This window comes from Excalfactoria chinensis, chromosome 2 (genome assembly GCF_039878825.1).
Source record: "Excalfactoria chinensis isolate bCotChi1 chromosome 2, bCotChi1.hap2, whole genome shotgun sequence".
NCBI classification, from domain to species: Eukaryota; Metazoa; Chordata; class Aves; order Galliformes; family Phasianidae; genus Excalfactoria; species Excalfactoria chinensis.
The window spans coordinates 37,373,398-37,397,650 of record NC_092826.1 but is presented as its reverse complement, the minus strand read 5'-3'; the positions used below and the strand labels follow the sequence as shown (position 1 = coordinate 37,397,650).

Sequence of the window (24,253 nt, the reverse complement as noted above, 5' to 3'; positions counted from 1 at the left end):
GCCCAAGGAGGTTGTGGGTGCCCCATTCCTGGAGGCATTCAAGGCCAGGCTAGATGTGGCTCTGGGCAGCCCAGTCCAGTGGTTGGTGACCCTGCACATGGCAGGAGAATTAAAACTAGATGATCATTGTGGTTCTTTTCAGCCCAGGCCATTCTATGAAAGTGCCAGGTATCGCACAGTGACTGCATAATTAAGACAGAGTCATAGAATGGCTTAGGTTGGAGAGGATGTTAAAGATTATCTAGTTCCAGCCCCCTGCCACATTTAGTGTTGCCAACTACTAGACCAAACTGCCCGGGATCTCATCCAACATGGCCCTTAATGCCTCCAGAGACGGGTGCATCCACAACTCCACTGGGCAGCCTGTGCCAGCGAGTAAAAAATTTCTTCCTAGCATCTACACTATGCTCTAATGAGGTCTCCCCAGAACTTTCTCTTCTCCAAGCTAAGAAAGCCCACTCTCTCAACTTCTCTTTCTAGGAGAGGTACTTCAGACTTCTTATCTTTGTGGCCCACTTCTAGACTTGCACATGATGACAACCACATACTCAACAAACTTCTGCTTTTGCAGGTATGGATATATCCCCTCCCCATCCATGCTCCTTCACTTTGTGCACAACATTACAGCTGTAACCACAGAACTAACTTTTACAGCATTGTCAAAAGAAGTCTTGGGTTCTACTTACATCAGCAAGAACTGTAACACAAGGATCTTAATTTATATTGGCACTAAGAATCCAGCCTTTCACCCTGCATGCATTCCAAGAGCCTCATTTCAAACCAACTCTTACCTGGTCCAGATGACTGAAAACTTGCCAAGTAATCAATGCATACACAACATACATCCTGCAGTTTAGCTTTCTCAGAGAGCCTAATTCATGCCCCAAACACCCATAAGATGCCAACTCAAGTGTAAAATCAGGGAAGACTCTGATTTTCAAGAGCACCAACCTGCACTCTTTCAGCAGTTTTCTGGACAACCAGTATTCCTAATCACTGTGTGAACACACAGTACTGAAATAAGATTCATCCAGATAACCTTCAAGCTGAAATCAGCAGAGTTCTATTCAGACCTTATCATCTATCCTCATGACAGTAACTTCAGTTATCAACACCTACATTTCTTATATACATAAGTAAATGGTAATCATTCACCTATATAATTCACTTTTAACCCAATAAATCATTATAAATTGCCATCCAGAGAAGCACTCACTCTCTCACCCTTGCTTGGTGGTCAAATTTTAGTTACCTACAATGAAAATCCAGACCAAGAAAGAAATTTCCTCAATTTGTTTTCCACTGAAGTATCCTATGCTTCCTCAGAAACTTGTACCACATGGATATAAGTCACATTCTCTTATTTCTTTCCATTTTACAAATGAATCATGTGAATGTTAACTGCTTAGTGTTTCAAGTGCCTAGAGCCAAAAGTTCCTTCATAAGCAACAACACTGTTTTTGCATGCCAAATCAATAATCTTTAATTTACCAACACTTGCATCATCCACGCCATGGGCTAGAAAATTAAAATAAAAACTTGGCAGGCAAATAATTTTACTTCATGTCCAATGAAATACAATGGATTTTAGAAAGACACCAAAACTCTAGTTATTGAAAGTATTTGTAAATGCTAACAAAAACACTCCGTGAAATTCCAAGTTCAACTGTTACCGCCCATTTTTATTAAAGAGCAAAAATCACTTGACCTTCACTCTATAATTCTAACATTGACGTTTTATGGCTCCACTAAAATTCTTTTACCACATCAGTTTTCATTAGATGAGTTTCCTCCTCTCATCTCCCAGCCCATCTTGTACACTTAAAAGGAAAAATCCCCCAATCAAAACCGTCCCCAAATATTTGCTCTTATTTACAATATTAACACTATTTTGAGACTCAGTATTTATATTAGGACTGTTCATCATCAGTTTTCATGCTGTCACATTCCCTACACAACACCAAATCAAAACTCTTTTTGTTTCTCTGGAAATAACATAAAGGGACCTATGTTTGCTTTTCCAATAAAGTCAAAACACTGATAACCCATTCAAAGAACAGGACATATTTTCTAGGTTAATTGACATGGAATGAAAATAATAATATTCTTTATTATGAGAATAAATACATAAAACAAATGCAATATATTAGCCATATTTACTCAGATATATTCAGAATATAACAAGATAGACATATTCATCTGAACTAGCTGAACCAATTTTTACTAAGCCAACAACACTGGAGGAAAGCTGGAAAGCTTACACACTAGTAGGAGGCAAAGAACATGGATTTCACTATTTTCTTGATATTATAAGACAAACATACTCCAGATAGAAGCACAATCTGTAATGCATTGATGCAAGTGCTTAGCTCCGTGCAGTGGCCGTTTGAGGTTGTTCTGACTGCAATTGCTTCCCAAGGTACTCCCTGAAACAACAAAAAAAGTAGTTTGAGAAACATTGTAGAAAGGAAGGAGTTGGATGGTAGTGGGAAGTACAAAGAGAAAAAACAATTTATATTTAGTGTTATTCATATTTAGAGATTTAAATGCATTTTATCCGCTACATTTTGAGTTTCAAATCAAATAGCTTCAGTTGTCTATTTAATATAAGGCTACCTAAGCCTTTTAGGTATCTATCATCTAACCCTCTGAAAATAGGGTATGAATTGAACATCACCAAAACTGTCAAAAAAAATAAAAGGCCCAACGTTCATACTTAGTCCTGGGGACTGTTACAAAACACCTGCTAAACCCACTGATTTTTCTTGCCAAATATACATACTAAAGGTCATTGCAAAGTATTTTAAAAGGATCCCTTCCTGTAGACCAGCTACCTAAGCACAAGGAATACTGGTAGAAATATTGACAGTTTAATCCACAGGCAAGCAAAATCTTCATGCAGCTGAAAAGGCACTGAGGAGCTTCGTTTTCAAGCTGGAAAAAAAGAGACTCAGGCCAGGCCTGCTGTACAACAGCACCTCATTGAAAAATGTTTTCTTCACCTTGTTTTGAAATCCATTAAATCAATTATTTTGTATGTGCACTCCCAACAATTGAACAAACTCTGACCACTACTCTCAGCAACGATAAACAAATCCTATGGAAAACACAGAGTAATTTCATTCAAGTCTTCCCATCTCTCACTGTTTAGCCTACACAGGATAAGCATTAGAAGCAGTTCAGAAAACTGTTATTCAAAATCAAGTTCACAACACGCAAAAAATGCACACAAATCCAATCAATAATTCTTCCCACTTGAGAGCCACCTACTGTCTTGAGTAGGTACTGTATTATTGTAGAGAATACTTCAAGCCAGTCAGAAGTAGAAAAGATTCTCTGATTATATGTACAGCACCTGTCCATCCATTACACGATGTTGATTTGCCTTTCAGTTCATTCTAAGGGATGAAAGAAAATGATATTCTGCATACCAGTAATACTGAACATCTTTAGATAGTATGTAATGCTTTATTCTTTAACTGCTGGCCAGAAAGGGAAGGAAAATTACCACACACCTACTGGTGCTTCCTCGAGATATTATCCAGAAAATTCTATGCTCTTAGGAAAAGGTACAAGGATTTGATCTAACATGTAAACCATCAGATTCACTAAGCACAGGGTACAAAGATAACTGAACTCACCCTACTTCAAGATCTTATGCTAATTTTCAGATTTAGTAAAGGACTTGTCAACAACAACCTATGATACACGGAAAAATTTTAAGGTACTAACACCTGATTCCTAGAGGTCACGTGCTAAAGGAATAAGCTTTGTAGTTCAATGAGTACTTCTTATAGAGTTACGCTTCTATTTCTAGTCTAGTTAGATCTACCTTTTCCTTAAGGAACAAAATGACACAATGGAAAACCTGAGGACTCTGTTTCAGCAGGTACAGAAAAAGTAGATGAAATATAGCAAAGTTTCCCCATTCTGTTGCATATGCCAATATTTGTTTTAAATCTTGACTCCAATTAATTAGACTTAAGAACAAAGTTATCTCAAAAAAATCAAACGTTTACAGATTCCATACAATGGCAAGAGATGGAACAAAGTCAAACTGTTAAGCAGACAGGTTATACATTTTAAGTGTTTCTTCTTTCTGCCCCAAACGGAGACTCAAATGTAATATATGTAATGTAATATCTGTAGGCAACCTAAAATGCAACACCCGATTATGGAAAACATAATTCACTGTATGGATGACAGGCTTCTTTATGATGTGAAATGCAAGATTAACGTGCGTCTTCAGATTGTATTGAATTATTTCAAGAGCATTGCAGGAAGCTCACATTGACTCAGCAGTTTCCTTTCAGAGAGGTTTTGCTTGTTTTTCAGAAGAAAGAAGGTGCCAGAGTTTCACAACCTCACATTCAGGCTACAATGAAGCAGAAGATCAATGAGACTCTATAACTCCAACATTTTTAGACTTCCTGAGGGAATTCAATTCAACAATACTCCTTCCCATTAGGGAAACAAGATAAAGTCATTTTTCATTTATGTGATTTGTTATGAGCTAACACTCACTCAGAGACATATTCAGTGAATTAAAAAGAACTAGATTAACTCATGCAGTTTGGTTCAGAAGTGGCTCTGTATTGTGATTCAAGTGGTACAATGAACTATAAGCAAAATGCTTTCAATATTTTAGAACTTCAGCCTTGTACATAACACCTCAAAACTGCCATAGATCACTTAACTGAATTTTATAATCAAAACTTGTGAGGACATGACATCTTTAAAGTAACGCTAATCAGAACTGAAACTATCAGAAATTTCTTTGGTGACATTGTTCTTCCTGTTATTCAGGACAGCACTTGGAAATGAATCATTTCTTTATAGAGATAAAACATCAACTACCCTGCTCAGTTAACACTTGTCTCATTAACAGAAACTCCAGAAATTAAGTATTTTACAAATGGTGCAGATCTCAGAAGAAAAAATATACAGTGTGAAATCCCAGAGAGCACAAGCACAACACAAGCTACAGTCCATAACGATACTGACTGAAACTGTACAAGGACACATTTATGTCCACATAAAAGGACAGAGCACTAATGCTATGTATCAAATGTGACTATGATTAATTGGATTTTTGTTCAGCTTGACTCATTACAGCTCAAGTTTTTCTATTAGCTAAGTTCTAGGTAGTTAACAACTGAGAAGGAATAGTATTGATAATGAAGACCAAGGAACTAGATAAATGTTAGATTTCACGCCTTATGTGTCAAGCATTGCATCTCCCTTCAGGGGCTGGGGGTAGACTTTATGTCTATCATTACACCCTACGCTTCTTGGTACAAGAGCCAGTAAGGGTCAGAAGCTCAGGAGATGCATAGGCTTTGGATAACAGCATCCAACCAAATAGAAGAATAATAAGAAGCGCTGACCGTTCAATATTAACCCTAGAACAACAGCTTCTAAATAAATCACATCACAAATTTTAGGTTCTTTGGGTTTGTTTGTTCGTTTTAAATGTCTCTCAGCACAACTAGTCATTTTAAAAGATGAAAAGCAAGTAACTGTGTCTGGTAAACACTCTCTGAAAAAAGCTTATTTGAAGCATTTCTGAAATCATTGCTTTGTTAAATAGGCAGTTTATTACTTCTATTTCCAATACACGTGCACCAATCATGCGTCCTAATTCCCATTGTTAATATCCACCAACTCACTCATACTTTGCACATTGATGCCTATTCACTGAACTGTTTTTATTTCTAAAAGCCTACTCATTTGAAGGAGGTCTCTAGCTCACAGCCCACACAGGTGAAAGGACACTGCAGAAATCAGGCATCACACCTGAGCCCAGAGGTAACATTCACAATCCCTCACTAACAGTAACTCACTACTAAGACTTAAGCAGAAAGGTGCAACAACACGGTCTAGTACTTCAGTCAATGTGAGCAAACACCAAAGATGCTGCAAGTTCAGTCATTATCCTGACTGAGCCAGAGGAAAAGTGAACTTGCAGCCAGATCCACCGTGATTTTAGCACTTTAATGAAAACTGGAAACCTTTGATCTACAGAGGTTAAGCCACCATATTTTACGATACACTTCCGTGGAAAAAAAAAGAGCACAAATAATACACCCCCTCACATCTCAGCTGACAATAATTCTGCAAGACAGTTACTCCCTTGTCATCAGAAGCATATCCATGTTACCATAATTTGTCACCCCTCCAACCTTTCCTTCTGCAGAGATAGAGAAAACAATTCATCATAAACCTGCACAGGTTCCTTAAAACAGTATACTTAAGGGTCGTTTTAAAACTTAATATTTGATTTGATATTTGTTTTTGATGCACAATTGAAAAGATCGCTCCAACTAGTATTAGATCACCAAAATCAGTTCACATCAATAAAATAGTCACATTGGGCACTACCCTCTGAATACTATCAAAGCCAAGGATGCTTCTCACACATAAACACAAAGGCACAGCAGGAAAAATGCTAAAAGAAAAAAAAAAAGGTATGTTATCTTCCTGCTTCAAACGCATGATCATTTAACATGCAAATATAAATGGAATAATTCACTTAAATTACTTCACCTGAAAAAATAAAAAACAACCTGTCAGCAGTTGCTGTCTTTGCCAAGCTGGTTTTGCCATTAAGCAGAATACCTGACAGTCTGATTTCCTCCCCATTTATCCCTGACTTAAAATCCCCTACAGAAAAGACAGCTGAGCAGCCTGTAATGAACTACTCAAATTACTTAGAAATTAATCGTCTCCTAGTTGACTTAATAGCAGTCTAAGGATACAGGGCTGTTTTAAATAGATTGTCACTTCAGCTACTCCATTGCAGTCCTTCACTACAGTTACAGAAGTTTTCCTCACTCTTATGTTCTAAGCACAGTACCCACACTAACAGAGAAAGCCTTTATTTGCTTGCTCCAGGATGTAGGAAGAGCCTCATTGCCTCTGTCGCACACATACAACAGACAGTAATACAGGGTTTTACCACACAAGTTAAACTCAAAGAAAAATACTTGCCTCAGGTGAAATAGATGGAATTCCAAAATACATGGAAGCAAGGGGAAAACACTTATTTCTCCATCTCTGAAGATCAAGGTAAGCAAAATGCCGACTTTGCCAAATTATGGCAAAACAATGCTAAACAAGTAGGCCTTGAACTGCACTACGCAGTACCTAAAAAGGGACTGTCTTCTCCCCACACAAGCTATGAAACTGAAGAGCAGCTCATACGTATCAAAGCCAGATCTACGCAAAGACAGATTTAGCTTCTTACATGTAGCTTGTGCTAAAAAAGTATGCATCACTTATCTGAAGTCCATTACAAGAGAACACTTCTCTTGCAACTATGAGGATTGACAAGGACAATAGGTCCCAAAGACTCTCCTTCCAATAAGTATTAATGAAAAATCCCTACAGAGGTGGCAATACAGGTCTGAAAAATGCACTAACTTTTTATTGACACCTCTGTAGATCTGAAACTAGATTTAACTGCAATTTCTCTCTCCATTCTCAAGTCCAAAGGTTCAGAAGCTGTGAAAGAAAAGCAGGGGCTGATATGTTCACACTATAGAAAGAACCAAGACAAACTCAGAAGAGCAGATTTGATATATTTAAAATTAGTAGACATGAGCTGAAAATGAGAAAAGTCAGGCTAGGCACCCAGAAAAACTTGTACTGCCGATGAGGGACATGCTGGAGAAGATTGCTATTTTTGTTACCAAATTTTTAAGACATTAAAGAACACAACAAATAAGACCTTTCCCCTTATTAAAGAGAAATTCAGCAATTAGGTCTCTATTATGTAACAGAGAATTTATAATACCATGAACATTTAATATTTTTTTCTTTGTATTGTTTTGATATCACCAAACTGAGAAGCAAGGTGGAGTGCAATACATAAATCCTGTCCCTTGATTAGGTTGTGCCTCACCACACATTTAGTCTGTAAACTCCACACATACAGAAAATGAGTATTATTTATCAAAGTCCTTTGTACAGGTAGAGAACATTCACTCTATATAATTTAAATGTATGTTTCTCTGTTAGATAAGGCTGCCACGGTATGAACGAGGAAGTAAGATAATGTGAATGTAATAATAAGTATGTGAGCTAGAAAACCAAGTACTTTAGAAAGAAAGGCAGAAAATTACCATTATTTAATAGGAAAAGATGCATGGTGGGGAAGGGAACCAGGAGGCTTTTGTCACCCTTCACAGCTTGTTTTCTACAGAGAATAGGTCACTTAAAGAATCTGCCAGAACATGCTTGGTAAACCCTATTCCCCTACCACTCTCACACTCCTAGAATCATCACCAACCAGCCTTCTGAAAACCAAACTGTATAAGCAGTAAAAAAAAAAAAAACAACCATCTGACAGAAGTTAGGGTACTTCAAAGAACTAACATTTTAGTCTTAAAAAGTAAAAATAAGATAGTTAGCACACCTAATCTATATGACAGGTTATACTGAAGCTATGTGAACACTCAAATGTTCCACACTGCCAGCCCTTCAAAACTTCATCTATAAAAGTCCTATTCTCCCCCTGTTGCAAGGGCAGTATGACCCACCAGCCATTTCTATGGCAGAGTTCAAGATTTTTGGAGGTTATTAGATCTAGTCAAAAAACAATGAAAGGAAAAGCCTCACTTTAAATGCCATTCTGGACAAGTGATGAAAGAGAAACAAGAGAGTGATTTTTCAACTTCATCTAATCAAGCAACCCACAAGTTTTTGCTGCTCCAGAAGACTTGAGAAAAAAAATTAAAGAACACTCCTTGAAATGGAAGCAGGAAAATACTAGTGTAGTGTGGTGGAAAAAATTAGAGCAATGAACAGTGCAAGAGACCAGCCAGACATGTAGCCTGTCAAACAACTGCTAATACAGTATTTGAAATACCAACTCATACCTCAGTCTACCATTTAATTCAGCCAAGACTAAAGAGTTTGTTAGGATGCGCATACATATTGTTACCACTTTCATGACTTCACAGTTTTGCAAGCCTGAATCGCAGCTCATAATAAGTATCAAACAGTTCATGTAAGCGTGTTACTAGATTACTTCATTTCCATAAGGCCAAGCTACTCAATTCAACTGCCATAAAAGCACAGAGAATACAACTATAGCCTTAAATATTAGCATCATTGAACCACAGAATACCCTGAGCTAGAATAGACCCACAATGATTAAGTCCTTCCCTTAGCTCCACGTAGGATGTAGATTTTGGGGTTGTCCTGCATCAAAAAGCACGATCCCAACACTTCCTAAAATCAGGCAGCCTGGTGCTGTAACCTCCCTGGAAAGCCTTTTTCAGTGTTCAACCACACTCTCAGTGAGGAGCATATCACTTTACCATTTAAGGAGTGCAGCTTTAACATATGAAAGTTTGAATCCTCCCCCATGCAAGCACATCAAGAAATTGGTATCCCTTTCTAGCCCAACATTTCTTACTGTTAAAAGAAAAGCTTTACATACCAGTTGTGAACCATCAGTTTCTGCACAGCCAGCAGTGCATTATAACGAACTTGTTGGTCCTCATGATGCATGTGGTTCATTACCAGCTGCTTGCCACCAAGTTGTTCAATCACTCTGAAAGAGAAAAAAGTTTTTTTCCCCCACATTACTTCAGCTTCTGGGTAGCTATCCTATCCAACTACTAGATATTCAAGGCATCCAAATTTAATCAGCTATCATAGGTATTTTATTAAAGTATTTATTTCCTAACACACTGTAGCAATCAGATCAATACAACAGGAAAGGCATTACAACAAGGGTGTGATGACAACAGAATCAGCAAAATGGAAAGATGCTGTAAGTGAAAGAAGAATATTGCTCACTTGTATCAAAAGATTCCAGGTTTGCAGTGGAAAGCTCCACCAAGGAGGGATCTCCAGGAAGAAGTCCTACCCCAGTGGCAGTCAGCTCTTAAATAGGGTCTAAGAGAGGTACAGCCAGGCTCCACCCCTTCCAGTTGCACAGCTGAATTGCCTTCACCTGTGCTCCCAGGGCTGACCAGGTCCTTCCCCCAGGTGCTCAATCAGTGGTTCAGGCCGTGACTCAACAGTTCCCATACACACATACTTCTTATCTGACACATCACTAATGCAAATTTCCTCACACTACCTAATAAACAAGTTGCTTTTTTAAATTTATTAAAGAATTCACAACATCAGAAGAAAGTTCTCTATTCACTACCTACTTCCCTAATTTCTAACCATCAAGCAATGACCCTTTTCACAGAAAGGGTCACTTACTTTACTCAACTTGCTAAAGAACTCAATATTGCCTTGAGAAGACAGTTTATTTTATTATATGAAGTGGAAGGTTAGACAGAACTTGAACTCTGAGTCTGTGCTATATGCAGAAGGTAAACTCATGATATTTCAGGTTCTGATTAACTGTTGAAACCTTCAAAGGCTTAAGGATGATCCATTTAAGAGATGAGGAACGCTTAGAGAAAAAAAAAAATAAAATCTGTAAGACATTTGAATTCTCCTTCTAAACCAATGAACACCATCCCTTCTCAGAGCAAATCATACGAGTGAAAAAACATTGCAAAACACCAGCCAAGCATAGGAGTAGTAAATAGCTTTAGATAAAAACCATTATGTTAAGAAATGGACTTGTGAGAACAGACACACAGCCATTAAGTTTTTTAATCCTTTAGTCCTATAATTTCTTAAGTCATACTTTAGAATAAACCAGACTCTACAATGAATTTCCTTAAAAGAAACATACTGAGGAACTTTAGTTTGTCCTTCAGAACAGAAAATTCTTAAAAGTTACAGCTTTGTGTGGAAAAAAAAAATATATATTAATGTACATTAATATATATAATGTGTATATATATATATAATGTGTGTGTGTATATATATATATATATGAATTTCATTAAAAAGAAAGAATGTGGGTTAGAATCGGGGACACTTGTTACTTGACAGCAATCATTCCTTTTGAAGGACAATACACTTCTGAATAGTTTTAACAGCCAAAGAGGATAGGGTATAGCAGCTTAGCAGAGGTGCAGTCCCAGCTAGAGGCAGGGAAAATAACAGCAGTCACAGAAGAGCTTGGGTTTGAAAAGACATTAAAGATCATCCAGTTCCAACCCCCCTGCTGTGGGCATGGTTACCGCAACCAGATCAGGCAGCACAGGACTCCATCCAACTTGGCCTTGAACACCACTAGGGATGAGGCATCCACAACTTCTCTGGGCAACCTGTTCCACCCTCTGAGTAAATAATTTTTCGTAGCCTTCAATTGTGTTATTTCAGTTGTGTGATTCATCCCAGTAAGTTTCCGTGACAGCAATTAGTTATAGCTTTCTTGTTGTACCACAGTTCCCAACTCCTCCCACTTATTTTCCATAGTACATGCATTGGTGTAGAGGCACTTAAGCTGGGCTATCAGCTGTATTATCTTCTTGGAGAAACCCCTTCAGATTCCCCTGGAAACAATAAGATTTCTCCTGCTGTTTTCTTCAGTATCAGCATTCCCTGGTTCTACTCTGTCATTCAGAAATACATCTCCCTATCACATCATATCTAGTTTAAAACTCAGCTAATCAGTCTAGACAGCTTGCTGCCCAGAACACTCTTATCCCTCCTGGTCAGTTGTGTTTCATCTGATGTCCATATACCTGGTCTATTAAAGATACATCCAAGATCATAGTACCAAAGCCCTGAGTGCGACACCATCCACACAACCATTCATTCAACTGGTCCATTCTTCTCCTTCTGCCCAGATCCTAGTCACCAACCAGGAGAATGTGATGTGCCATGCCCTGTTTGCTCATTCTAGTCACTCACACTTCTATATATGTGTGTGCATCGGGGGGTGGGGAAGGCTGTTATGCCACTGCTCCTACCCTCATCTACACCTGTTCATATGCTGTTACAAGGACTGGGGGCTTCTGACAATTGTCTCCTTATCCTGGAGTTTCCTCAATTTCAGGAGTACTGCTTCCACACCACAACCTCCCAAACCACTGCAGAACACACCTGAAGTGGAGCTGACTGCCTTGGATACAGGTTCTGTTTGTCCATTCATTTGACCTTATAGGTTCAGTCCAGCAAATGCACAGTCATACTGGGCCAGTTATTAAGCCATGCTTGAGTGCATATGGGCAAGTCGTTTAAGGATTAAAACAACCATCTGATAAAATTGCTTCTAAGGGCAAGTTGGAGCAGAAGTATTCTCTATTAATCCTTCAGCTTTGCTTCCTTAAAGGCAGCAGCATGGGTTTCCACACGAAAAGATACACTTCCTCCACTTGAAATACTACTTGTCATAAATCTCTTTGGAAGACACAGGAGCTATTTGGAAAATATATAGCACTGCTAAGTACGAGCTGTATACTCAACACCTCTGATCTTAGTAGACCTGTAAGAGACAGCTAATTTGCTCCAACAATCTAGAAATACCTTCAATTCAAATTGCTTTACAAGATTTATGAGGCCTGGGAGTCTTTCTAAAGTGAGAAGTCTTTCTGGCAAACAAAGTTATGACCTGCTATCTTGACATAAGTAGAATCATGCCCAGCAGTACACAAAAGACATATTCATGACATTTCTAGCTAGCCTAGAAAGCCACATCCAACCTTCCACTTAAACTCTATAGAGAAATCAGAAACAAACTGCTTCTTTGCTGCAATAATTGTCACGTGTCCCTTTTGGTGACTAACTGACAAGCAAAAAACCAAGAGGCCCCTTTCTACTTCAGTAGTCTCTTTTCTTTACAATTATTCAGCTGGTAACTTATTTGCTTGTAGTTTTTAATGTAAAACAAATGAAAACAGTCATGTCTGCATATTCTGGTATGTTTACAATATGTACCATTTTCAATTAAAATTTGAAATTTGAGTAGCAAAAAGAAAACATCAGAGTGATAACTGAATCTGTACTAACACTTCCTAAATTACAATATAAACTGTGACAAAAGTCTCAGCAGTTTTAAACAAAAATCACTGAAATCATCACTGAAATAGCCTGTCACTACTTTAAGTTAAATAGTTTTAAATGGCAAAAATGATATAGTGATTGAATTATTACTAGCTATTTTAATTTCTTCTTATGCAGGTCTTCTGCTTTAGACTGAAAAAAACTATTCAAGACTGCTTTAGACATAGGTTCCTTTCGCTTTTAAGGGACACTAGAATATACTGAGACAGAGATCTAGCTTGGATTTTTCAATCTGCGACACCTTCCCAGTAAATTACCCTTAATGAACACCAATGATCCCTAGGTACCATACCTTAATATAAGAGAAAAAGAAATCCAGTCAAGTCTATACTGTGTCCCAGTGTCAAGAAACAAAACTGACAAACACACCAATACACACCAGCATTTCTCTTACCGTTTTCCACGGGGATAGTGCCGCACATACTCCCCTACATCATGAGCAGCTACAGCAAGTACTTGTGGGTCATCAGAAACCTCCAGAAGTTTTGTCAGGATTCTAGGAAAGGATAAGAAACAACGGAAGTCCCAGATATTTGTTGTGTTTGGGTTTTTTTGTTTTGTTTTATTGTTGTTATTTTGTGTATTTGTACAGCTTTCCTTGCTTTTTATTTTTGTTCTTTTATCAGCTTAGAACCAAGTTTGCAACCACACAGACGACAGACATTCTAAAAGCCACACAAACAGCAATTTTCTTCTCCAAATATGCAGCTGCATTTAAAACAAATATAACCCTGCCTTTATTAGCAAAACTACTAAGAGCATTCACTAAATTCCCTCTAGTAAGTCACACCTACAAACACCTATAGCAATATTTACAAATGTCTCCATATTTGTGTATGCTGCCTTCAAGGCCATCAGTTTAGAGTTCCAGGTAAGCTGTACTTATCAACTGTATAGACTAGGATACACATTGGACTCAAAAACAAGGCACACAAGGCAGCCGCTGCTGCTTTTGTTACTCAGTAAACTCTAGTCACACACACATATGCTGTTTCCCAGCTCCTGCACTATGGATTTAGAAGCCTACAATATTCCATTGCTAATGACATAGCAAGGGGCTACATCCGGGGTGTTACTGTTAGCCTTTCCTCACCTCTGTTCCTCCCTTCACCTTACAGCAGCAGCCTTCTTCAGCTCAGCACAGAAATTTATACAGAAAACTGCCATGCAATGGCATTTAAATATTAAAAAGGCATCTCAGGATGAGAGGAAAGCAGCCTACAATAAAAGTTGTGCAGTCTATATAGTTGTGAACTCACGGATCAACAAATTTATCTCTAAAACATTCATTGCTTAGTGAAATGTCGTGGTCTAAAAAGTAGTTCTGGTCCAATAAAGACTGTGAAGATAAAAATAATACTTTGTAATCAATTCCCTTCTCATATATGAGCTATTTTGTTAATATGAACAGAAATACAGGACCAGAAGAATTAAAAAACAATTCTTCAACTTGTTCTATTATTTTCATTTGTTAAGAGGTAGTTCAATTGCTTTTAGTGGTGGATAGCCACCAATAAACACTGTTTACTGCCCTGTAATGAGAAGAAGAGGAAAAAAAAGACACAGATATGAAGGCTAGGCAATAATAAGTTTTCAAATGTTAAACATACAGAACATTGGAAAATTAGACTCATCTATGCTTAATGAGATGACAAATCTGTTTCTAACTTTCTGTAATTAGAAAAAGTTGAAATTAAAAAAAAAAAAAAAAGTGGAATAATTTTACCTTTTTTTCTTTAAATACTTTCTCTAAATACAGACACTTCCTAAAGACTGGAAAGTGACAGATGGAGAACTTCGTATTATATGATTAAACAATCTGGACAAGATGAAGGAGTAGAAACTTGAAGTAATACACTAATCAAGAGATGGTAAAGGATCTACACGGAATTGTTAAGCAAGCATCACTTGCATAAGAAGTCAGTTGTGATGGAAGGCAGAAAGAACAGCATGTTCAACAGTAATTAAAGTATATTAGAGCTATAAGATGAGCAGAACGGCAGATACAGGAAAACAAAACAATGAAGCTTGAAGAAAGGGTTATTTGTCAAATTTGTCAAACAGATGGGAAATTCTTAGGTACAAGAATCTCTTTGCCACACGCTTTGTTGGATGTCACAGTTCACTGAGGTTATTTTTTGGTCTGATTTTAAGGAACTAATGTAAATCATTGTCTTTGTGGTAGTACAAGCACAACACATCTGCACATCTGTCCCAAAACATGGAGGGATAAACACAGAAAAACACACCAGTCACTACAGGAAATTAGTCTCAACATCTTCACATTGCAGCTGGCAGCATCTATATATTTTTTTGTCTGTAATACTAAGCATCTAGGAATGTGCTCGCAAAGAAGAGCTTATCGGACTGAAGCACATCTAAAGCTCAGACTCAGCTTGCTCACCATGCCTTCCAGCATAACATATACATCACTTGATCTCCTGCTTTTTGTTAGGTCCTGCACTTACTAGTAAATACCAAATAGGAAGAACAACACATTATCAGTTAATGACAACCCAATTAGATAACCAACAGCTCCCATAGCAATTTAAAACCCTGACTTCTTTTGAGTACATGATTCCAGAAGTCAGCAAAAAAAGATCTTGACTCCAATAAGAATGATAAGCTTAAGATTCAGCTTAACCTAACAAATTTCTATTCGACTGACTCAAAATAAACTGGAACGAACAGAAAAACAGAATTATTAAGGTTGGAAAAGACAACTAAAATTATCTGGTCCAACCATCAACCCATTAAGCACTATGCCCTCAAATCCAGTATATCATACAGTAAGTTTAATTTTCCTTGAAATAGTATCACAGCATTGAACACTTACGTATTCAAGAGAAGAAAGTTCACTCAAACCAGTGATAACACAATTGTCAACAGACAATTAAGGTATATAGCTGCTTTCCAAATACAAGCATTACAAGATTCATTTAAGAAAAAATATTTCTAGCTTAACCGTTGTCAAAACATTTTGATCAGTAAAGCACAAACAATTCAGCATTTGAAATAAGTTTTTAAAAGTACCAAACGTAACATGTAAGAAAAAAAAAAAAAAAGACCAAAAATGACCATCCATTCCAACAACGACAGGATCACAGAATCACAGAATTACTCAGGTTGGAAAAGACCTCAAAGATCATCAAGTCCAACCTCAGTCTAACCATAGTGCCCTAACTCTAACAACCCACTGCTAAATCATATCTCTGAGTACCACACCCAACTGGCTCTTAAACACATCCAGGGATGGCGATTCAACCACCTCCCTGGGGAGCCTATTCCAGTACTTAACTACCCTTTCTGTAAAGAAGTGTTTCCTAATGTCCATCCTAAACTGACCTTGGCGCAACGTGAGGCCCTTTCCCCTCATCCTGCCACCTGTCACCAGTGAGAAGAGACTTGCCCCGCTCTCACTGTAAGCACCTTTCAGATCCTGCAAGAAATGGATGCCCTTACTTGCTCTCATTCTAGACACTCATGCTGAAATAAAGTGGACGCAAATTTATCTGACTTTTGAATTAAAGAATTACATGATTCAAGAACTGAAAACTTACTTGAGTAGTTCATAATTCTTCTCATTTAATCTTACAGCATTCTCCCGCCAGAATTTCTCAGACTTATGGACAGGACTCCATTCCAGCCTTCCTGACTTGAGCTCAGAACTGTACTCATCGAAGGAGCTGCAGCACAAAAGACCCAAATGAAATATTGGCTACGCTTCCAAGGAGCCTGAACTGCGTGCCAAAGACTGCCTCCTGAAAGTTGGAGCACAATTTGTTGTAACACATTTGACACATCTAAAGACCGCTCTGTGGAGAGCATTAGAACTGTTCCTCGCCTTCTGGGGATTCTCTGTTTTTCATGGATTCTACATTTAATTTCTCCAGTCATGGATCCCTGTCTTCACCTTTCACTATCAAAATCCTGAGTTGATGTGGATAGCAAAACACTAATTAAGCAGTCTTTAGCAAAACTGGGAAAGTTCATCAGTTATGAAGATTACATATCTAGAAGTAAAGACTGTGTTCAGCCAATACTTATTTGAATAGGAAACTTATATGTAACTGGAATCTCTGTACATATCTTATTGGTCATCATTTAAGTGCTGTAATTACATATACTACGAAACTTTAAAAGAGAAAATAAAGGTTTTTAAACCTAGATTTGTTGGATTGTGCTTTTGAAAAATGTTCACACTTCAAAACATACCTAAGGTCCTGCACGCTCTCACCAAGCTTGTCCAGTAGAAACTTGATATCTTCACTTATGTCTTCATCATCATATTTCTGCTGATCCAAATTCTCTAGCTGCTTTAAAACTTTACACTGAATCATGGCAAGAGCATACTCTTGGCGAGTTTCTCTCTCAGTAGATTTCTCCAGCAAATTCTAGCAACATAAAAGGTTGATTTTTATTTTGGTTTTAAACAACAGACTATTGTGGAAGACTAGTATCACTTAGAAAATCTTATTGTCATACTTTAATAAATGACTATTAGGCAGGATTGAGCACTTTCTGCAATACTGTCTTTAAAGAATTACAGCTACCAAATAGTAGCTGCTCTATATCTATATTTAGTAGTGCAAGCTGCCTAGGACTAACCATACTATGTAGGAGTATTCATATTTCTTACCACTGCAAATCAAAAGGAATGTAAATACATAAATAAATATAAAATGAGGGCTCTTGCTTGCAAGGTAAGAGTAACGTGAACATGCATGCTGAACAGCACAAACAACCCTGCATTCAAGCTTGGGTCACTTCGACCACTGTCCTCCCAGATGGTATGCTACCTTAAACGTAGAGAAGCATTAACTTATCTGCTTTGATCATTTTCTACGTCAAATAGGACTGACCAGAAGACCATTCAAAGAAAAAGTAAAGGAAAAGGTCACAACGAAATATCCTAAATCCTAGGGCCTCTGCTGTAAACAACTGCTTTCATCTGGGATTATCATGTTCACTTTCCGCATAGCAACAGTATAAAGCAAAAAAGCCTTCAAAAACCTCCACCATCTAACTCAAGAGCTAGCATCTAGATTAGATCAGCTTCTTTTGAATTTGGGAACATTCCAACTAGCTAGTTTTATACAAAGATAGGCTTATTGCTGGAATTAAAACCACAGAATGTAATAGTCAAGTTCCAATGTTATTTATTCATTCCATTTTTGGCCAACAAGATTTAGATTATATTGTTCTGAGCTAGCCACCTACACATTCTGGTACAACATGAAGTCCAGAGAAAAAAAATAGGTCCTTAAGCAAAGGACATGTGTTCACATAAATAAGTCTTAATATCTACCTGAAATAAGTCATGCAATCACACCAGAAGGAATTGGACTGCACTCCTGTTCATGTCACAGAACCTCTATACTTACATTATTACTAAGACAGAACACTGTAAATGGATGTTAAAAAATTCCCACTTAAAATTAAGGCAAATTACAGCTTTTAACGTTAATTCTACACAGCCATTAATGTGGGGGGAAAAAAAATGCACTTCTATTTCAGTAAGTGAAGATAATTTACGGAAAGAAATGCTGAATTACCTACTTAGGGTTGTAAGTGCTGACAAAAGGACAAATCACGGATATTAAAAGATGACAAAATTTAAGAAGTTCAAGGAACAGGTAGGAAAAAGTGTCCTAAAAAGACTCTTCGTTATTTATGAGACAGAAATACACAGAAAGCTACTCAAAATACTATTACATAAGTCAAACCAAAGAGAGGATTACAAGCATTTCACAGTGAAATTTAAGTTAATTTAGAGTAACTAAGCAGCGAGGGAGAAAGGATGACCCAGGGAACTACAGGCCAGTAGTTCCATGACAGTGAGCCTCACCTCTGTGCCTGGGAAGGTCTTGGAGCAGATCCTCCCAGTTACCACGTTAAAGCACATACAAGATGAAGAAGTGATCAGAGACTGCTGCCAGCATGGCTTCACCAAGGGCAGATCTTGCCTGACCAATCTGGTAGCCTTCTATGATGGAGCAACAGTACCAGTGGACAGGGGAAGGGCAATGGATATCACCTACATGGTCCCTCACTACAACCTTCTCTCTAAATCAGAGAGGTATGGATTGGAAAGACAGACTGCTTGATGGACTAAGAACTAGTGGACTGGTCACAATCAAAGGCTTGCAATCGTTATTTCTGTGTCCAGGTGGAGGCTGGTCACAGGTGGCATCCCCTAAGAGTCTGTCTTGGGACCAGTACTCTTCAGTATCTTTATCAGTGACACAGACAATGGAATAGTCACCCTCCGCAAGTTTCCAGATGACACCAAGCTAAGCAGTGCAGTCAATATACGGGAAGGAAGGGAAGCCATCCAGAGGGACCTGGACAGGCTGGAGAAGTGGGAACATGTAAACCTAATGAGGTTCAACACATCCAAGCACAAGGTGTTGCACTTGGGCTGAGGCAATCCCAGGTATTTATATAAACTGGGAGAAGAACCTCTTGAGAGCAGCCCTGCAGAGGAGGACTTGCGGGGTCCTGGTGGATGAGAAGCTGGACATGAACCAGCAGTGTGCACTTGCAGTCTAGAAGACCAATGGAGTTCTGGGCTGCATTAAAAGAGGAGAGGCCAGCAGGGAGAGGGAAGAGATTGTCCCCCTCTACTCAGCTCTAGCCAGGACCCATCCGAAGCACTGTGTCCAGGCCAGGGGCCATTGGCACAAGAAGGATGTGGAGCTCTTGGAGTGGGTCCAGAGGAGGGCCACAAAGATTATCAGAGGGCTGGAGCACCTCTCATAGGAGGAAAGGTTGAGAGAAATGGGGTTGTTTAGCTTGAAAAAGAGAAGGCTCTGGGAAGACCTTATTGTGGCCTTTCAATTCTTGAAGGGAGCGTATAAACAGGAGGGGAAATGACTATTTACATGGGTGGATAGTGATAGGACAAGGGGGAATGATCTTAAACTGAGACAGGGGAGGCTTAGGTTATATATTAGGAGGGAGTTTTTCCCCTCAGAAGATGGTGACCCATTGGAACAGGTTGCCCAATCCAAATTTGCTTTCAACACCTACTACTATAACTCAACCAGCATCCAGAGAAATTAACAGTATCCAAGATCTACATCTCCAACTCAAGACACAAGGATGAATAGTTTTTATAAGTAGTCCAGTACTGCACACAATACACTTGAGAAATATGTACATAAAACCATGTGTACATGCGCAGTTAGCAACTATAAACACAAACTTGTATTCTCACAATGAAAACAAAGCCTCAATGCTTAGTTTCTCCAAATTAACTTAAATAAGACCTCAGAACTTCAGGTAGAATAGACACAACTGAGCACTCTTACACAAATATCCTCATCAGAATGACCACAAAAATATTTTTGGACTCATAGATAAAATCCAAGTCAGTCAGCCAAAGAGACACCTGGTTAAAATGATATTTCAATTCATGTTTTAATTTCAATATTTTCATTACAATTAATTCTAGTTGATCCATAAAGTAAAACGTACTGTTAGCAAACTCCAGCCATTTAGACAAGCATTAGTAGATAAAACCCTAAACTAAAGATGGCACAAACTACTCGTGCCTACACTAACCGAGTTTTTGTCAACCTTTATTTTTGCGGGTTTTTTTTTAAGACAACACTGAATAGTAAACATCTATTACCTGAAATAGCATATCTACTACCTGAAGCAAAGCTCAGCTCACATAAAAAGGGATAATTAAGCATTCAGTCTAAGATACCTGATAATGCCTAACAAAAACAGCTGTGCATCAGAAGCACCTGAGATCTAATCAATAGAGAGATGAGTACAGTGCAATTGCAGTCCGACACTCACCCGAAATGCTGCAAGGATGATTCTAGTTACTTTCTCTTTGACTGATTCCTGAAGAATATCTGACAGCACTGGAACAATATTATATCGACGTAGATATTCGCACATTTGAGGGCTAAATGCCAGCAGCCACACACAGAAAATCATCTGATACTGGAGCTGAAAGCCGCATTTGTTGCTCAAGACACCCATGATACTGAAAAATTAACAGCATACATTTGATTTTTAAATGATGACTACATACATTATGCTTTTATACCCAGAAACATGTAACATTTTACAGGGATTTTTTGAAAACAAATGAGTATACAACATTTCACAGCATCCTGCACCAGTATTTACCATTGGATAAGCAGCTCGTTCAGAAACCCATCTTTTGAAAATATAATTATTTGTTTGGCTCAACTGCCCTCGTTCTGACCCCTCCCAGCCCTTGTGCACTCCCAGCTCTTCACAGGCAAGGCAGCATACGAGGCAGAAAAAAAAACTGACTTAGTGCAAGTATTGTTCAGCAAAAGCTAAAACATCTGCACATTATCAGCATTACACCCCTCCCAAATCCAAAACACCAAACTACACCAAGTAGTAGGAATAATTTTAACTCACTCCCCAGTTAAAACTAGAATACAAGTCAATGCAAAATAAGGGCTAACCAAGTTAAAAAGTATAAATGCATAAGACTGTCATCAAAATTGAAACAAATTCAGATGTGTTGAAATGGAGACTTACTGTAACACTTCAACAGTTTATTACTGTACCAGTTTCCTTTGAGAAAAAAGTTAGTTTGAATAGATCTTGATACACACAAACATCCTTTGAACTTTCATTTTAGAATAGCTCAGTTACAAAGTAGCTTACAAAGCCATCTAGTTCAGCTGTCTGACCTTGAATGTTAATCAAAATTTAAAGCAGATCATTAAGGGCACTGTCTAAATGCCTCTGCACCCTGACAGACACAGGACATCAATCACCACTCTAGGAAGACTGTTCCCATGTTTTAACCACACACTCACAGCACAGAAACATTTCTTAATGCCCAGTGTGACCCTCCCCTGGTGCAGCTTTGTGCCATTCCTATGATGACACGAGTTCCCAAGAGCAGAACTGCAGAGAGCAGTGAGGTCACCTCTTGGCCTCCTCCTCTGCAGCTTGGACAGCACAATGTCCTCAGCCTCTCCTCTCACAGAATACACCCTCCAGCCCTGTCACCAGCTTTGGTGCCTTCCTCTGGATGCTCTCAAGGATCTTAACATCCTTATTATACTGTGGAACCAAGAGCTACAAAAAAATCTTTAAGGCGAGGATGCACCAGTACTAAACATAGTGGGAAAAATCACCTCTTGACCAGCTGTGCTTTACCGAACCCCAAAATGCAGTTTGCCCTCCTGTCTGCCAGGGGCACTTAGCTGGTTCATGCTGAGCTGCTGTCAGCCAGCACCACCAGGTCCCTTTGAGCTGAACTGCTATCCAGCCACTTGCTTTCCAGTCCATGACTGTGCCTGGCATTATTCCATCTCAGGTGCAGAACAAGCATTTACCCTTGAGATATTCCTCATTTCACCTGCTACCTTCAGTATTCTCTAATTCAGAGTACAAGGTTATTCTTTCTTAAAATATAAATTCTACAGCCACTATCTCCAACAGACATGGTAGAAAAGCTGTGTAGACAGCTTTAAAAGATGAGTGACAGCCTCATGCAGATCTTTATAAAGAGAATTTGTATTAAAAGATCTAGGTGAAGCCACGTTAATTATTTTCTCCTTTCACTAATACTTTGAGACTAAACGACTCCAAAATGAACAGCAAAAATGAGCAGAAATTCATTTCTTCAGTCCTTGTTCTATCAAGTAAAAAAACAAAGAACCAAAGCTGAAGGCAAACACCTATAATCTGCTTTAGATACTTACCTGAACAGTTCTTCATGAAAAGCAAAATAGCATCAAAGACTCACATTGGTACCTATATCTGCAAGTTTCATTACCGTCAAACAGAAAAATGAATGTTCACTTTCAAATAGACTTTGTACTCAAACAGAGGAGCTGCCTTTTGTATGAGAGTTCCATTCCAAAACAGGTCACTGGAGACCTATCATAAGGTCAAGTATATCCATATGAAGTGGAAAAAAAATGCTCACCAGTTTACCCCATCTGCTTCTACCCAGGCAAAGCGATATTCATTGACTCTAAGCATCAGCTGCAGGCATCCAGCAACACACTGTACGTACTGGGAACTCTAGGGGAAAAGAAGAGCACATCACTCCTTACAGGAGAGGCTGTGTTAAAGCTTAGTTTTCCAAATCAGGCTCTGTTGGCATACATCAACGCACTTTTCTTCAGCAACATTTCAGAGTTAAGACAACTCACTCTTAAATATTTTACAAGCTTCTATTTAAGAATAAAATAAAATGAAAACAGAAGTTGAGAAGCAAAATACAAACAGAAAAGAGTTTCAAGCAGGAAAGAAGTGGCACACAAGCAATACCTTTTTATCATTAAAAAAAGATATTATAATAGCCCATCTGAACATGCATTCCTTTAGCATGTATGTAGGCTACATACCGTCTGACTATAGAGTCAAAGCCATTTGATCCACAGAATCAATTGCTACTCTATTAAGTAAACTTTGGAGAATACAACAAACGTTTTAATCAAGCCTAGTTAAGTGTGCCAGAGGTCTTTGTAGCCAAAGGTTTCTTCTCACATTCAATTCCTAACTACACTCATCATAATGAGATGTATATTTATACAGAAAAAATGCCATTAGGAAGATAAGTATGCAAAACCATCATCAAACTTCAGCCTTACACTTTAATTTTTTCTCTATTCATTAATATCTTAGTACATTATACTGTGCTAAGAGAAGAAAAACAAGACTAAAAATTTCCCATCATGAAAAGGTTGTGAGATGCATCACTATACTCTACTTTCAACCAGATTCCTATGCAAACCATCAGAAACCAAACGTCTAAGCAGATTTTTATCACTATAAGTATGCATTTTTTGTGTGGTAACATAAGATCAACTGAAATTCAGAAATGGGTTTTGGTCAACATGAAGACGGCTCCCAAGGTATTCCAGAATTGGTATTTTATTCTCCCTATGCTCAGTTTCTGGTATTACCTTCACTAATACTCAGATATGCTACAAATAAAACTTTTTTCCTATAAGCCCTCTTCTTTACTAAGTGCCTTGAAAGTCTCACAGTAGGTCAGTTACACAATAGAAGGTCAAACCTTTCCAATGTTTACTGGAGAAAAAAAATTAGGCAATCCCATATGAAAAAATAAGAAACAATAAAGAGAACTTGACATCTGATGAGTAGCTCAGAATGAATTCATCTCTATCAAGATCTTTGTGGAAAAACTGAGTCTAGACATCTAGATTGAAAACAAATACTTATTTCACTGGATCAGTAGGTATTAACTCATGAAAATAAAGCAACTATAAACACACAAACATTCTGTCCACCTGAAATAATCAATTTATCTACATTACTAACGTACGAATTACCAAGCATT

General features: G+C 38.1%; 1 protein-coding gene across 1 annotated transcript in view; it reads right to left on the bottom strand.

Moving 5' to 3' along the window:
* Window positions 1–1,661: 1,661 nt before the first annotated feature.
* ATP6V1H (ATPase H+ transporting V1 subunit H) overlaps window positions 1,662–24,253 on the bottom strand; it is a 36,913-nt gene continuing 14,321 nt past the window's right edge. Inside the window, exons 8-14 of the mRNA XM_072327938.1 lie at window positions 22,871–22,968; window positions 20,740–20,932; window positions 17,146–17,324; window positions 16,491–16,616; window positions 13,325–13,426; window positions 9,446–9,559; window positions 1,662–2,426 (exon numbers count right to left, since the gene is read on the bottom strand). Coding sequence (XP_072184039.1) covers window positions 2,366–2,426; window positions 9,446–9,559; window positions 13,325–13,426; window positions 16,491–16,616; window positions 17,146–17,324; window positions 20,740–20,932; window positions 22,871–22,968 — 873 coding nt within the window. The 3' untranslated portion in view covers window positions 1,662–2,365. The remainder of the gene's footprint in view (window positions 2,427–9,445; window positions 9,560–13,324; window positions 13,427–16,490; window positions 16,617–17,145; window positions 17,325–20,739; window positions 20,933–22,870; window positions 22,969–24,253) is intronic.